At 39.4% G+C, this 17,448-nt stretch overlaps 3 protein-coding genes across 3 annotated transcripts; 1 reads left to right on the top strand and 2 right to left on the bottom strand.

Moving 5' to 3' along the window:
* On the top strand, positions 1-381 carry LOC133059853 (histone H4). Its single transcript, XM_061147452.1, has one exon. It carries the CDS (start codon positions 11-13, stop codon positions 320-322), a length of 312 nt encoding a protein of 103 aa, XP_061003435.1. The 5' UTR covers positions 1-10; the 3' UTR covers positions 323-381.
* A 26-nt stretch (positions 382-407) lies between these two features.
* On the bottom strand, positions 408-5,110 carry H1-6 (H1.6 linker histone, cluster member). Its single transcript, XM_061147432.1, has one exon. The coding sequence runs from the start codon at positions 2,844-2,846 to the stop codon at positions 2,208-2,210; it is 639 nt and encodes a 212-aa protein (XP_061003415.1). The 5' UTR covers positions 2,847-5,110; the 3' UTR covers positions 408-2,207.
* Positions 5,111-5,245: 135 nt separating this feature from the next.
* On the bottom strand, positions 5,246-17,363 carry LOC133059845 (histone H2B type 1-C/E/F/G/I). Its single transcript, XM_061147443.1, has 2 exons — positions 16,930-17,363; positions 5,246-6,042 (listed from the first exon to the last, which is right to left on the bottom strand). The coding sequence occupies exon 1, from the start codon at positions 17,317-17,319 to the stop codon at positions 16,939-16,941; it is 381 nt and encodes a 126-aa protein (XP_061003426.1). The 5' UTR covers positions 17,320-17,363; the 3' UTR covers positions 5,246-6,042; positions 16,930-16,938.
* Between the last annotated feature and the right edge of the window lie 85 nt (positions 17,364-17,448).

Genomic DNA, 17,448 nt, shown 5'->3' with positions numbered 1-17,448 from the left:
GGCAGCAACCATGTCTGGTCGTGGTAAGGGTGGTAAAGGTCTTGGTAAGGGAGGCGCTAAGCGCCATCGCAAAGTTTTGCGGGACAATATCCAGGGTATTACTAAACCAGCTATCCGGCGTCTTGCTCGGCGTGGTGGGGTCAAACGAATCTCCGGTCTTATCTACGAAGAGACTCGTGGGGTGCTGAAAGTGTTTCTGGAAAATGTGATCCGTGACGCGGTCACCTACACGGAGCACGCCAAGCGCAAGACTGTTACCGCCATGGACGTCGTCTACGCGCTGAAACGTCAGGGCCGTACTCTTTACGGTTTTGGTGGTTGAGCAAAGTATCTGCTTTTAAACGTTCGAGAACCTAAAGGCCCTTTTCAGGGCCGCCCAAATATTCGCTAAAGAGCTGTTGGACATTACCGAGATGTGAGTAAGGAAGTATTTTAACTGGGAAAAGGAGTTGCCTTAAGGCAGTTCCGTATCCATACTGCGAGGGGTTGGGAAGTGTAACTTTTTCATAATGGAAATAGGGTTTTAGACTCGGCTAAACAACCAATAAAAATACTGGCGTTTTGTGTATTTCAATGTCCGGCCTTCAAACTGGTTGACTGGCGGATTTAATGGCACAGAGCTTTGCGTTCTCGCCCACACCATACATAGCTATGTAAATAAGGGCTCTTTGGGGACAAGCTTTCATTGGCCGATTCTCACTGTGGTGGAAAAAAATCCGCTTTCCTGTTAGCCAAGGCATGGAGCTTCATAGGGTACCCGGAACAATACGATTTATGCCAGGCTCTGAAGGACGCTGGAACAAAGGCACAGAGTGGTCTAACCGGTTCCGCAGAGGTTCGAGTAGTGCTTGGCAGTCGGCCCACTGCTGGATGGGATGAAGCCAGCCTCCTCTTCACCTGCGGTGAGTCTCGGGTACAGAAAATGGGCTTAACTGCCTTTTTTGGCAAGTGAATAATTTTCCTTCACTATCCCGACTCTGTAAAACAGTGGCCACTTTACCGAGAGTTCTGGGCTGTGGTTGATTCTATAAAAGTCGAAACCATTGTGTTTAGTCCTTTTCCATACAGGAAATAATTTTTCTTCAGAGGTCCGACTATACAAATGAATTCAGACAGTATATGTCCTAGTGAATCATCTGTAGAACATGGCTGTATGTGAAACTGCATAGTTTTGCATTGAGTTTGTTCGAAGTCGCCCCAAATACCAAGGCCCAAAACAAGATGAACAGTATAAATGTATTATTTACGAGGATCTTTAAGGCTAAATTATAAGTTAAGTAAAAACAAACTAAATTGTTTAAAGTGGAAAAGATGCTTTTCCTAATACAAGCAGGTTTGTAATTTAAAGGTCACATTGAGCTCCCAACATCTCCATACATGGTTTAACATTTTTCAGCCTGTGTAGGGCAATATGAACAAGACACTCTTCATTGACAACCACAATTATATTAAGACTATATTACAAAACCAAATTTTAATATATGTGCTTAACATATAGAAAATAATCACAGCTTTCATAGTAACGAAGACAAAAATTTCAATATTCTTGCAAATGTAAAACGAAAACCATTTGCTTTACACAAAATCACAGTGGAAAGATGTTTAGTAAGTAAAAAAAACTTCCCACTAACCCAAATTGAGACCTTGGTTTCCCTATATTAACCCCTGTTAAGTCCATGGATACGGAGTTCAGAACCCTTATGCAGAATGATACAGAAAAGTACATACTGTAGAATTAGGTGAAGAAAACATGGTAAAACATAGCTGATCTCCGCTCAGAAACTAGACCTAAACTTTAAACGTAGTAGCTCTCAAAGAGGGATTCTCTAGCTGTGCAGATGGTAAAGAATATGCCTGCTAATGCAAGATACCTGGGTTTGATCCCTAGATCGGCAAGATCCTCCTAGGGAAGAGAATGGCTGCCCCTTCCAGTATTCTCAGAGCATTTAAGAACTTAAGGAATGTGCCCTGGTTTTGTTAGGATGGACAATTCTCTGGAATTGGACAATAACCACGCTAAAGTATCTGTACTGTATGTCCAGTAAGATACATTTCACCACATCACAGGTTCATTTATCAAACACTTATGTTAACCAATAGTCTTCTTCCAGAGACTTCTGGAAACGATGTTACAACCCTCCTAAAATCACTTAGGTGGCTCTGAAAAGAGCCTTTGGGTTCTATGAAAACTGGTTGTTGAAGAAATGTTACTTCTTGGTTGTTGCTTTCCTAGTATTAGTTTTCTGCTGGGTCAACTTAGGATTCCCAGTTTTGGGCTTTCCTGCCCTGGCCTTCACTGGGCTCTTCCGTTGTTGCTTGTCTTTGGTTCTTTTAGCTTTTTGCCCGTTCCTAGCAGCTTTCTGAGCCGCCGTGGTCCTTGGCTTCTTAGCTCTTTTGTTGGTTTTGCCATTCTTCGGAGACTTTGAATCTCTGGATAAGACCAGCTTCCTACTCTTCGCAGAAGCACGTTTTTTGACTTTTCCCTTACTAAGCTCAGGAGCAGCCTTCTTGCTGAGCTTGAAAGAGCCAGAGGCACCGGTACCCCTAGTCTGAACCAGGATCCCCTTGGTCACCAGGCCCTTGAGACCCAGCTTGATGCGACTGTTGTTTTTCTCCACGTCATAACCTGCGGCTGCTAGCGCTTTTTTCAGCGCAGCCAAGGACATACCAGTTCTCTCCTGGGAGACCGAAAGCGCCTCAGTAATCAACTTGGACACTGATGCGCTTACTGTCTTCCGATTCACACCCGTCAAGCCAACCGGCTTCTTTCCCCGCTTCCTAGCTGGAGGTTTCTCCATGGAAACCGGAACCTGGTCGGCTGTAGCGGCAGGCACCGTCTCAGACATAACAGCAAAAAAGAGCAGAAGACACCACTCAGCAAGTACGGTAAAGTGCGGAGGGTGGGGGTTGGGCCTCAGGGCCTTATATAGGGCAGGGCGCGCTGTGATTGGTTCATCGCTCAGGCACCGCCCCCGCCCCTTGGAGGAGGAGCATTTGTGTTTGTTTCTCTTCCAAAAATTGAATATCTCAAAAATCTCTTGCACAGAATTGCCCAGGTTCCACTGCCGAATAACCCATAGAGATACAGATTTCAGATGCCTTTTCAGTTTTTAATGAAAAATGACTCTGCATGCCAAAGCTATTCAATAAAGCTCTCAATTGTCACCAAAATTCAAAGAGAAGAACAAAACTTCCTCTTTTCCTTGTAAATATAAAAGTAATTTTTAACAAAAGACTTATCTCATTTCTCCTGAGTGGTCTTCCAAATGGTTGGCTTCCAGTCAGTGGAAAAAATAAATTATTCACACCTTTATTCTAGTTGAAAATTATTTATGTACATGAGGGAAGTAACACAGATATCTTAGAGGTCTCAGTGCAGACTTGAAAGATGCTTTTAGAATTGTTGAAAAAACTTCAGGTACGGTACCACCTTATTTGGGCAAACACAATCTAATAAACCATGATCTACAGACAGGTGGATTGTTTGTGACTAAAACAACTTCTCAGTCTCTACAGCTTGATAGCAGACCCTCAAGTAAATAATATGGATCTCACACATGGTATCTGCTTGGCCAAAATCAGGCCCCTTGTGGCTGGCGTCCTAAACTTAGTTTTGTTTCTGATTTCATTAGTTACACCTTACCCCTATGCCCACCCCCATCTCCTTCACACTTCACTGTAAAAAAAAAAAAAAAAATCAAGGAAACAAATACAGTCCCTCCCCTTAATATAAAATGTGAGGCAGGAACCCGTATATGAAGAGCTCATTGGAAACCACAGACCCATATCTCTAAAAGGAGTGGCCTGGCAGATGTGTCTACAGAGCTGTGGGGAAAGAAAGATTACGATAATGTATTCATTCTTCTGAAATACTTCAGAGGAAATCAGATGATGAGACTTTATGATTGCAAAGTAATCTCTTTCACTCTGCTTCCATCCATGCGCCCACATGTGCACCTACACACAAACATCTGAAACAAAAACTCTGAAAACAATGCTACCTTAAGGGCTCTCTGATATATTTTAATTTAGCTTATTTTTTAAAAAGGCTGGTTGTAAATCATGAGATTGATTTCACAGCCTACTAATACATTCTGACCCTCTGTTTGAAAATTTTTTCTCTGCTTATTTTATTTTTTAAAAAGGCTGGTTGTAAATCATGAGATTGATTTCACAGCCTACTTCTGACCCTCTGTTTGAAAATTTTTTCTCCTTAGATTACAAGTGCATCTTACTGAGGACTCTCTTTTAACGTGTATTTGGTTTCCCTGAACTTTGGTGATTCCTTAGAAGTTGTGCCATTAAATGTCAGTGATTTAGGGTTGGGTTATGGAATGGACAGACTATATCATTGCTGTAAAAATAACAAAGAATGGGATTTTTTTATAGAAAAAATTCATATTTTGCATTATAAATCTAAAATATACCATAAAAACAAACTCACACATATATACAGTATACATGTGAGAATCGTTGTCCCAAGTACTTTTCCCTCAAATAATAAAAAAATGTAGGAATTCATTTTATATATGAGGAACTTGAGTCACAGGAAAGTCACATAACTTGCCTAAAGTCTTAGCGCTACTGAGCAGGAAAGCCGGGACTTTATTTCAAGAAGTCTGGCTTCAAAAGGCTTTGCTGTTCCCACCTCACTCTTAAGTCTTCTCAGGCTACTCAAACAAAATAGACTGTGTGGCTTAAACAATAGAAATTTATTTCTTCACAGCTCCGGCGGCTAGAAAAGGCCGGGGGGACAGCATGGTCAGGTTCCAGTGACACCCCTTTTCCTATCCTATAGACGGCTGTCTTCTTGCTGTGTCCTTATATGGTCCTTATATGGTCTGTCTTTAGTGCATGCGCACCAGGAGAGCAATGGCTCCCTCTTTCTCTTCTTGAGAGACCTGGAATCCTATTGGATTAGGGACCCATCTTTATGATCTAACCTAAATAAAGCTCTGTCTCCAAACAGTGTTACAAAGGGGGTTAGAGTCTTAGCAAATGAATTTTGGAGAGGGGCAGTGCATGTCAATCCACAGCGACACTTGTCTCATATAAGCCTCCTAACCAGTACATGAGAAAATGTAGGTAAAAGTAGTTTTAGTTACACAGGGCCAAACATGGTTCATTATTCCAGCATTGTCCTGGACAGAGGCGGCACCTGATAAATATTTGTTTCTTGACCTTAACCTAAGATCCTACCTACTTATTCTTTGGTGCTTTCCCATGGAATGATTGCAATCACGTCCACTATTTTACAGCAGTTTATTTTTTATGGGGTCATGGCTAATAAAAGCGTGGGGAAAAATACTACCTCCACTCATAATGAAGGAAATTACATTTCAATTTTTTTTTTATCTATCTGGTTAACAATGCTTTAAGTGTTCTCAGTAAAAAGGACAGCTACGAAAACAAGAATTTTTAAATTATACTAGGATTATAAACTGGCATAGTCTTCTGAAAGGCGATTTGACAATGTATGTATTAAATGATTTTACCTTGTGATTTAGTATTCTACTTCTCGAAGTCTATTCTAAGGAAATAAATATTTAAACGAAGTGTGAGCTATATGATTTATAATGCATAAAAATGGAACTCAATCTAAATAGTAACAGGACTACTTGCATAAGTAATAATATACCCATTTAAAAATGTGTTTCTAGGCATATTACCTAGAAAATTCAATATGTGTACATACATAGCATGATACCTAAATTTGGTTTTTAAATGAAATATTTTTATAGATGAATCTCATATATGTTCATATTCATATATTCATAGGTCTTATACTAAGATTTGTTTTAATTTTCTTTGTTTCTTTGTTATGTATTTTTCTTCTTGCAAATTTCTCAAATCACCATTTAATATTTTTATACTCAAAATAAATGCTTTAGCCAGGTTCTCATTGATTTTTCTGTGATTGTTGAAATTATCTTTTATCTGCTTCTGGTATCAGTCATTTTCATTGACTTATTTGTCAGATATAATAAAGTCCAGCGGTGACCAGTAGTGGGAAAATACTTTTCTAAAGCCCATTTGCTCCTCCTGTAAAAAGAGAGATTGATTAATTCACTTCTATAATTCATCAAATATCTGATACTGTACTTGACTCAGAACAACAATAATCACAGAACAACAATAATCACAATGGCTAATGTTCATTGGGTGTTTATTCTGTGCTGGGCAGTGCTCTAATCACTTTATAGGTACTAGTGCATTTATTCTTGCACAAGCTTTTTTGGTACCTATAATGGCACTCTGTGGTTTATATTAAGACTCAGATTGAGTTTCCCAGGTGGGATAGCTGTTGGATGGTGTGCCATCCTCTACAGTAAACCCAACCCTCCAGTGCTTGAGTCTGCATGCACTCATAAATAAAAGATAAGCTTGAGTTAAGTCTTGAAGGGCAGGTAGTCATTTATCAGGTGAGCAAAGAGTGTTAGGGCTTTTCAGGGCTTTTCACAAAGGAGACATAGTAACAAAGGCCAGGTGGTGGGGATTTTCTAGGGTGAGCTGCTTTGTGGTGAGCCTTGTGGAACCACTTGTGAGGAATGAGGAAGGCGCTTGCATGACGACAGGTTGATGAGTTACAGCTTGTTTGAACACATTAAGCAGTTTGAACAGTTCCCAGAAGCCTCCCTTCTTTCAGAACCTTATCCCTCTGGGCTGCTGGCAGACGAAGTCATTCCCCACTTTTAAATAAGCCAAATCAAACATCTAATGGAAATATACCCAAATGCTTAGTCTCTTGGGTTGTTACAAAGTGCAAAGTACCCACGACACTTCCAAAGTAGAACGTATAGGGCTTTGATTTCTCTTTTTCTCATTCCTGGGTCTTCCTCCAAAAGCTGGGCAAACCAAACAATAAAATGTTAGTTGCAGAGAAAAGCACTTAGGCTCATACTAAGTGCTCCACTAGTGTTAGCTACTCTTGTTGTATTGAACATTCTAATGAGTGCTAATATACAGATCATATCTACCGATCCTCTTGATTCCCGTTTTACATTTTCTCTTTCCATAGCACTAATTCCCTTCTCATATTCCCTTCTCATATTCTATATAATTACTTATTGTAACTACTGTTTGTTGCCTATCTTTCCTGGCTGAGATGTAAGCTCCAAGAAGACAGTGATTTTGTATTTTTCCAAAAGATCGTCACTGAAGATAGCTCCTTAGCCTCTAAATGAATAAGAACCAGAGGATGGTCCTTAGGAACAGAAGGAACCCTTCCTTAGACCATCCTGCAATTCTGTCTACATTCCTTCTGTGGTGGAACTATCAAAGATGGAGTTCTAGCATATGTGGGAGGCTAAAAACCAAGAAAAGCAGAGCAAGTGCAAATCTGACTGCAGTATAGAACATGAGAGAAAGAAACCACAGACAGAGGGCAGGGGAAGAACCCATCAAATTGTGTTTCATGTCAGTAAATGTAAGTAAGTGATTAGACATTTGACCAAACCCATAGAACGTACATCAAGAATGAATCCTAAGGTCAACAATAGACTGTGGATGATCATGCTGTTGTGTCAATATAAGTTCATCCTTGGTTGGTTATATATATATACCATTCTGATGAGTGATGTTGATAATGGGAAAGGCTACACGTGTGTGTGGTGGGAGAGGTAGGGGATATTTTAGAAACCTCTGTACCTCCCTCTCAATTTTGCTGTAAACCTAAAACTGATCTAAAAATATCTTATACAAATATATATGTACAAAAAAAAAAATCCAGTCCACTCACACTATTTATGTCTAGAATTGATGGAGTCAGGCTCAGTCTCAGATGCTTAGAGTCAAGGATGCTGAGCACTTTCCAAAACCTCCAAAAAACTTTTACCCTGATGCTCGCTGGTATCCTTCACCCACCTTGGAGGCTAGCAGGCATTGTTCCCTTCAAGATCTCAGAACTTACATCATCTCTGTAGAATTCTTAAAAAATATTTATTTCTTTCCATTTTTAAAAATATATGTATTTCAGTGCACTAAGGCCAAAATGCATGTGTTTAAAAATCTAGTGAGTAACATCTATCATCTGAATTGTTCATGCAAATCCAGCAATAAAAAGGGCACATTTAAATGTTTGATATTTTTATATGTTGTCCTACAACTGAGATAAGGTCAATTATATTAGGGAAACAAGTGAAAAGAAAAAGAAGAAAGAAGGGGAGTGGAAGAGAGAAAAAAGAAAATGAGATAAGGTTTTATCTTTATTGCTTTTGAAGCTGATTCATTTACTGTTCCAGAACTTGGGCTGAAAGTAATAAGATCAAGGTTTTACCCCAGTATCATCGAAGGTTTTACCCCAGTATCTCCTCCTCGATGTGCAAAATGAGACAAGCCTCCGCATTTTTGTTCCTTCATACCTCTGAGCCTGCAGCTGGGACATCTAACACCATGAATAGTCATAGAAAGACAAAACTAGCTCTTTCAATGAATTCCAATACAAATTGCTTATTAGATGATAAGGTTATCTGAGTCTTTAAATAAGCAAATCAAAGCCTCATTTTCCCCTGTCAGAACTGAGGCGGGACAATAAGAAAGTTGCTGATTTTCAGAGTCCAAAAAGTTGAGTCAGAGTCTAGATTTGCTGACAAGTTCACAGGCAACTGTGTATTTGGCCCAATTTATTTTTATGCTTAGTAATCCAGGATTGCACAAGGTGAAAGTTTGGGAAAGTTTGGAAAAGTTAACTCATTTTTAATGCTTTTGAATTTAAGTCTGTTGGACTGCAAAGTACTGAAAGTACTGCAAAGTACATCCTTACAAATCTGGAAGTTCCAAGACAAATGATAGCTATCCTTCTATATGTTCTTAGGTATATGCTTACGGACCTAATCAAGTATAAATGGAGAAAGAAAATTCATGTTTATTTGACTTGCTGGACCAAGGTAAATTCAATGGAATCCACTGGCAATCTTTTCATATTGCTTTTGAAATTCCTATCATTTAGGAAAGACCAGCTCCTATCAAGATCTTCAGTCACAAGCTACCTTAGTTCCCTTTAGGATGTAAAGACCTAGGATATAAGTGAAACTTGTCAAACATTACACAAAAAATGAGTACCTACTATGGGCCAGGCACTCTTCAGAGTGTGTTCTATGCATTAAACGTCTTTGAAGAAAAAAAAAGGTCTTTTTTTTTTGAATGTCACAAACATCTAGAAGGTACGTGCTATTACTATCATCCTCAAGATAGAGAAGAAGCACAGAGAGATTAATGGCGTGCATCAGTCTCACAGCTAGTAATTGGCAAGCTGGGAGTTAAATTTGGAGGTTCTGTCTCCAGGAGCCACACTTTAGTCATCAGGGAGCAATGCTGTGCTGTCAGTTTACTGGCATTATATCATTTCTCGGACAAATATTTTATATTTGTCATTTTATTTAATCCTCACCCAATGTTTATAAGTAGGTAATTATCACCCCACAGGCTCAGAATAGTAGGTTTGTCAAACAGTAACTCAGAGTTCTAGTAATTATTAGCAAACTGTTTATTGTGTATAAGGTATGCTAAAGCAATAGGTTATTTCATCCAAAAAGGTCAAAAAAGAAAGGTCAAAAAAGATGTCTATATAATAGAAAGAAGGGAGAAAATGAACAAGATATCATGTTTGTACATTATTAAGAGTTCAATGTGGACAGTCTGTTCTTACATAGACCAAAAAGGATTTTAAAAAAATAATGATTCTCTATAAATTCTCAAGATTGGCTGTGAAGCATAAGGTGACAGGCTGCTTCTGTGTAATATATTCCACCAACTCTGAATCAGTACTTCCATTTTAGATAGCCTATATCTTCACCATTTCCAGCATCAAAGTCTCTCAACTTCCCCACTTTGATCAAGACTCTTATAAAGCTGTAGTGGCTTTTAGTCTCCTCTTTGGAAAATTTTGTCATCTGTAAATTAAACACAGGAATGTCTGAAATGCAAGAAATAGAGGAAAACAATAGAATGGGAAAGACTAGAGATCTCTTCGAACAAAGCTAGTGTAGGTGATGGAATTCCAGTTGAGCTATTTCAAATCCTAAAAGATGATGCTGTGAAAGTGCTGCACTCAATATGCCAGCAAATTTGGAAAAGTCAGCAGTGGCCACAGGACTGGGAAAGGTCAGTTTTCATTCCAATCCCAAAGAAAGGCAATGCCAAAGAATGCTCAAAATTCTCCAAGCCAGGCTTCAACAGTATGGGAACTGTGAACTTCCAGATGTTCAAGCTGGATTTGGAAAAGGCAGAGGAACCAGAGATCAAATTGCCAACATCCGTTGGATCATGAAAAAAACAAGAGTTCCAGAAAAACATGTACTTCTGCTTTATTGACTACGTCAACGCCTTTGACTGTGTGGATCACAATAAACTATGGAAATTCTGCCTCTTGAGAAATCTGTATGCAGGTCAAGAAGCAACAGTTCGAACCAGACATGGAACAACGGACTGGTTCCAAATAGGAAAAGGAGTACATCAAGGCTGTATACTGTCACCCTGCTTATTTAAATTATATGCAGAGTACATCATGAGAAATGCTGGACTGGATGAAGCACAAGCTGGAATCAAGATTGTCAGGAGAAATATCAACAACCTCAAATATGCAGATGATACCACCCTTATGGCAGAAAGTGAAGAAGAACTAGAGCGCCTCCTGATTAAAGTGAAAGAGGAAGAGGAAAGTGAAAAAATTGGCTTAAACCTCAAACAGATGGGGAAACAATGGAAACAATGACGGAGCATATTTTTGGGCTCCAAAATCACTGCAGATGGTGACTGCAGCCATGAAATTGAAAGACACTTGCTCCTTGGAAGAAAAGTTATGACCAACCTAGATAGCATATTAAAAAGCAGAAACATTACTTTGCCAACAAAGGTCCGTCTACTCAAAGCTATGGTCTTTCTAATATCTAATAGTCATGTATGGATGTAACAGTAGGACTATAAAGAAAGCTGAGCACCGAAGAATTGATGCAACAGTCTTCTCCAACACACCAGTTAAAAAGCGAGTCCCTTGGACTGCAAGGGGATCCAACCAGTCCATCCTAAAGGGAATCAGTCCTGAATATTCATTGGAAGGACTGATGCTAAAGCTGAAACTCCAGTTCTTTGGCCACCTCATGTGAAGAAGTGACTCATTTAGGAGCTGAGACAGGGACGTCAGAGGATGAGATGGCTGGATGGCATCACCGACTCAATGGACATGGGTTTGGGTGGACTCTGGGAGTTGGTGATGGACAGGGAGGCCTGGTGTGCTGCAGTCCATGGGGTCGCAAAGAGTCGGACGTGACTGAGTGACTGAACTGAACAATAGAACAGTTCTCAAAGATCATCTTCATGGATTTAAGTTAAATAAGGGTTTCATTTTTCCTAATTGCAGCTTTAACTACTTGAGCCATACTCAGATTATGGAATACACCGTCTTTTGTTTAAGAACTTTTGGTCAAGAACTTTTGGTCAAGGTACAGAGGACTAGGTTCTAAGGATTTAAGTATTTTCAAATACTCATGAGTCCTCATTCGCTCAGTAATGACCCCATGTACTGTAGCTAGCCAGGCTCCTCTGTCCATGGAATTTTCCAGGCAGGAATACTGGAGTGAGTTACCATTTCCTCCTTCAGGAGATCTTCCCGACCCATGACTCAGAAACCTATCTCATGTGACTCCTGCATTGGCAGGCACTGGGCCACCTGGGAAAGCCAAACACAAAGATTCTTCTAATACTTGGGAGGAACAAATCTGAAATCTAATCATTGGAAAAACTGATAGTGGAGAAAAGGTCAGAGTAACACAAAAGGAAGAAGTAAAAATCGATCTATTCTAGATTTCATCTTGATCTGTGGAATCTTAACAGGAAGACTTCCTACTATCCAAATTCTGAAAATCTTTTAGTAAGTGTCCAGATTCACTTTGCAATGAGAGTGTATATCCAAGTGGTAGGATTCTAAAAGTGTTTACGATGTGAAAAAAATAATCCATTTGCCCTGAAGCTTAAAAACACTCTTGTTTAAAATACTGGGAATGGCCTTTTCTAGCATTATTAAGGGCTTCCCTGGTGGCTCAAATGGTAAAAGAAAAAAAATCAGCCTGCAACATGGGATACCTGGGTTGGGAAAAAGCCCTGGAGGAGGGCATGGCAACCCACTCCAGTATTCTTGCCTGGAGAATCCCATGAACAGAGGAGCCTGGTAGGCTACAGTCCATGGGCTTGCAAAGAGTCAGACATGACTAAGCACAGCATAGCATTGTTAAAAGTTGACATTTTTTAAAATGTCTATTTAATACAACTTTTAATTTTATATTAGGTAGACGTGTGTCTGTTGAAGTCTTTTTTTGACATGTAGATTGCATTTATTTTATATATGATAAGTATAGCTAACAGTTTGGGGAAACATCTGATAATTGAAACATGTTACAAGTGAAGAAAAGACAAGTCAGGATTTCTCAGTCTAATTTCTAATGATAAGAATCTGAGACTACTCAGATGTAGATCATAAATATCATTATTAAGGTTAGAAGTGAAATTTTGCTATAGTAAGTTTAAATCTTTTGGGTAATTATACTTCAAATTATTGGTATTATCTTCTTAGCAGTTAGTGGGTGATATTAGAACATAAAAAAAACCTCTTTTTAAATAACATGAAATTGACTTGTTAATGTTTACTGTCACACCTTTATGGTTTTTCAAGTTATACTAATTGGAGACAAGGCAAGATTCAATCACTTGTTAAAAATCTGAACTAGTTTGTGCTTGCTGTTGGAGTTATTTTTGATTACATGACTATAAAGTCTGTAGGTGGTTTTACCAACAGTATGAGAGATTTGGATAGTCCATTTTTATTGAGGGGATGGTTGATAAATATAATTATAAATTCAAAGTCTTTAACAGCAGCTCTAAAGTGCATTTACTTTATCAGCATAAATAAGACAGCACATATTAAATTGAATTTACTTCGTTAATGCAGGCTTCCCCAGTGATTCAGAAGGTAAAGAATCTGCCTGCAATGCAGGAGACCCAGGTTTGATCCCTGGGTAAGGATGACACCCTGGAGAGGGGAATGGCAACCCACTCTAGTATTCTTGCCTGGGGAATTCCATGGACACAGGAGCCTGGCAGGCTACAGTCCATGGGGCCTCAAGGAGTCAGACACGACTGAGTGACTTACACACACATGCCACGTTAATGAACAATAACAACTTCCCATTAAATGAACAGAACAAACATAGCCATTGCCTGTGTATGTATTTATGTTTCTCTGTAGCTATAGTACTTGGTAGAGCCAGAGTTGTTTGTATTAACAGCAGCCTTTCAGGAAGCAGGCAATTGTGTTTCCTCACAGGCATAAAGAAACTGGGAGGCCGTCCAAAACCTTCCTTGTTCTCTGGGCTCACATGTATACTTTACTTATACCCTTTACAAATTTAAAGTAGCAAAAACAAGTATACCCATTCCCATTCTCCAAAGGCATCTATATGCTCTCTAACCTATTAATCTATGATTATTCTCAGCTGTGTAAAAATAGAAGGCTTGCACAGTTCTAATTGTTTTTAGTGATGTGTATTTTGTACTCTACAATTTAGAAATTGTCCAGGTATCCAAAGATTTGGCATTCATTAACTCAATTTAATACCACCTAAATTTTATAGTTCGGAGAAGGCAATGGCACCCCATTCCAGTACCCTTGCCTGGAAAATCCCATGGACGGAGGAGCCTGGTAGGCTGCAGTCCATGGGGTCACGAAGAGTCAGACACGACTGAGCGACTTCACTTTCACTTTTATGCATTGGAGAAGGAAATGGCAACCCACTCCAGTGTTCTTGCCTGGAGAATCCCAGGGATGGGGTCGCACAGAGTCGGACACGACTAAAGTGACTTAGCAGTAGCAAATTTTATAGTTATCTATAAACTCTGAATTCAGGATTTAAGTTGACACACTGAATCAATATGATTTGTAATCTTATAAAAATTAATTCCATTTTAAAAGTGACATTACCTATCCACTTTATCACAATCACTATCTTGTGATAATTTAGTTCAATGCATAGTTAACATAATGTAAAATTTTAAATAGATGTTAACTCTTGTAATCACTAAACCGAGTTGAAGTAACTTAGCAAATTTAAATTAACTTTTTGAAAGAAAATAATCCCTAAACTTGTGTAAACTAGTAACATTACTTTTACATTATGACAATAATAAATAAAAAGACATAGATCCATTTTGTAAAGCAAATTTTTAAGCCAGCAAATTTATCCAAAAAGTTATATTAGAAATACTTGATTTGTTAGAAATCTTATCTCATAACTTGTTAACAATCACCGCTAATTAAATTCAGTGAAACTTTTTTTTTACCTGAGTTACCACTTAATGATGTAGCCACATTTAAAGAATTAGGAGAATTTGATTTTCCTCTTATTTTAAATTGATGAATTTTTTTTAGCCTTTATATTAGCTATTTAAAATTTCAGTTTAAAATTTCCTGCTGAAGTAGATAATTTGTTTAAAATTATTTGTATTCATAAAGCAGAAAAGATTCTCAATCACCATAAATTTTTAGAGGAGCTAATTGTGAACAAAAATTAGAGACATTTAACTTAAAACAGCACAATTTAAATATGTTAATCAATTAAAGAAACAAATGTGATTATGATTAGAGATGCCTTGGGGAACACCATCACTGAGAATATGAGTAAAGTCTCGCATATCCTTCAAAGGTTGGTAGAAATGCTAGTTTACAGTGCCATATCCCTCACAATGAACTCTTTAAGGTTTATAAACTATTAAATGTGTTGTTTTAATACAGGTATTGGAAGTGCTCTTTTTTTAACCTGACTCAATAGCTCTATTTATAATGGCATATTTCTTCTCTCTCCTCTCTAACTTTACTTAAAAAATAGAAATTTTTTTTTTTTTTTGGAATTACTGAATCATAAAACTTTTGAGGCTTCAGGATACCAAGACAGGCCAATTCCATGAAGAAGATTCTATTTCCTTGGTTTTTTTCTTCAGTTTATTGTTGGGTCTACAACTTTATTAAGGTAAAAAGTTTTAGGTGGCCATTTTATATACACATTATTTTTGAAGCAGGAATATTGTTTTTGCAGACAGTAACAATTACTTGGACTCATACTGAGTGAGTAATCACCGAAACAGACAGTTTTGAAAGAAACTCTGATTTTCAGTTAAAAGATCACACAGTATATAGACACAAAACACCAAATACAGTGGATCCCATCAAAGGCTAGAAAGATAAACACCAGCTTCCTGATCCTGTGTTCTCAATTGCCAGAGAATATCAGAATCCTCAAACAACCAAAAGATTAACAAAGGAACCAAATTCGACTCTGTTCTTTGCCACCAACTAGGTGACTCAGGGGTGAAGAATCCACCTGTAATGCAAGAGACTTGGCAGGAGTCTCAGGTTCAATATCTGGGTCTGGAAGATTCCTTGGAGAAGCAAATGGCAACCCACTCCAGTATTCTTGCCTGGAAATCCCATGGACAAAGGAGCCTGGCAGTGTGCAGCCCGTGAAGTCACAAAGAGTTGGACACAACTTGGCAACTCAACAGTAACAAAATCTCTTACTGTGCGTGGGCGATCAGTTGCTCAGGCTGTTGTTCAATTAATTTTCCAGGCAAGAATACTGGAGTGGGTTGCCATTTCCTACTCCAAGATCTACAAGCTCCAGGGGATCTTCTTGATCCAGGGATGGTTGCATCTCCTCCACGGGCAGGTGGATTGAATTCTTTACCACCGCACCAATCAATGATCTAATCATAAAACCACTGTGTATCCAACCTAAACACCAAATCAAGAAGCAAATTGGGCAAAAATTAATGTTAGCACGCAAGAGCCAAGAGAAGAGGAACAGAAAACTCAGAAGTGCCCAGAGCTAGACGAGGTATATATTCAGGTCACGTTTCTATTGATTCCTAAGGTAGGACTCAGGTAAACAATGTCTTGGTGGACTCCAGAAATAAACTGTGAAATGTTAATGATTAGCCAGCCTGCTCTTGTACTGAAGAGAAATCAAGCAAGAATTACTTCATCCAACAAAAACAAACCAGAATTTATATGTGAGGCAAACAGGAAGAGAAGGAAATAAAAACCTTGTAGGCAGCCTGGGTTTTTTTAACCTATGTTTGAACCTATATTGGGTAAACAGATTAGGCAGTGAGGAGAGGTTGGTCTGATTTGGATCCTCAAGCCTGGAGTAGGCTCACTAGAGGTAGAGAAAAAAACTCCTATGACAGTTGTTAAAGGACTTGGAAACATAGTTTAAGGAGCTGGTGTGATAAGCATATGCCATTGACCTATATTTACACTTCTACCTTATTTAGGCCAAGGCTGCACATTTCTTGGGATAACTTCCAGGTTAGGCAGCCAGTGATTGTGGAGCTGTTCCAATGGAGGCCTGACTAGCGCCAGACAAGCCTCTGTATTTTTCCCAGGTGTTAAAACTGCACATTGATCACAGGATTTTACCGTTAGGTAATCAAATCACATTGCATCTTACCCCAAATCGTTAAATAGATGCTGTTCCCCTCTTAACACAGATTATGCCTTTAGTCTACTACCTCTTTAATGGAAACGTTACTCCGAGGTGCGCTCTTCCCCTCCCCCAACCTATCCCGCCCAGCGACTGCCTGGTTTGGGAATTGTGTGCTGCAGTGTATGCTAAATACAATTGCGACCCTTTTCCTCCGCCCGCCTAGTTTACCAGCCTTCCGTTACTAGCCCTCATAGAGACTGTGGAATTGCAAGCCTCATTGATATTCTAAGACACCAGGCTCCTACTCAGTTTTTTGTAATTTTCATTCAGATTAGCAAACCAGTCCCGTCAGTCGTTAGGCCCATTACTTAATGTCTAACGTACATACATTACAGCTCTTTTTGTGCACACCTGGGTGGCTCTTAAAAGAGCCTTTGGGGTTGGGTGTAAAGACGCTTACTTGGCAAGTTTACTTGGAGCTGGTGTACTTGGTGACGGCCTTGGTGCCCTCGGACACAGCGTGTTTGGCCAGCTCCCCGGGTAGCAGCAGGCGCACGGCCGTCTGGATCTCCCTGGATGTGATGGTCGAGCGCTTGTTGTAATGCGCCAGACGCGATGCCTCGCCCGCGATACGCTCGAAGATGTCGTTCACGAAGGAGTTCATGATGCCCATGGCCTTGGACGAGATGCCGGTGTCCGGGTGGACCTGCTTCAGCACTTTGTACACGTACACGGAGTAACTCTCCTTGCGGCTGCGCTTGCGCTTCTTCCCATCTTTCTTTTGGGCCTTAGTAACCGCCTTCTTAGAGCCCTTCTTCGGGGCAGGAGCGGACTTGGCTGGCTCAGGCATTTTAAAACCTGAAAAGACGAAAGATAAATGGAAAATAGGAAGCGGATTTCTGCTACTTATAGGGCCTTTATGCTAATGAGGGATGCAGAGCGCGTCTTAGTTAATTGGAAGATAAACAGCAAGGTTGTC

This window comes from Dama dama, chromosome 7 (genome assembly GCF_033118175.1).
Source record: "Dama dama isolate Ldn47 chromosome 7, ASM3311817v1, whole genome shotgun sequence".
Classification (NCBI taxonomy): Eukaryota; Metazoa; Chordata; class Mammalia; order Artiodactyla; family Cervidae; genus Dama; species Dama dama.
The sequence above is the reverse complement of the archived record's forward strand: the minus strand, read 5'-3'. Positions and strand labels throughout refer to the sequence as shown.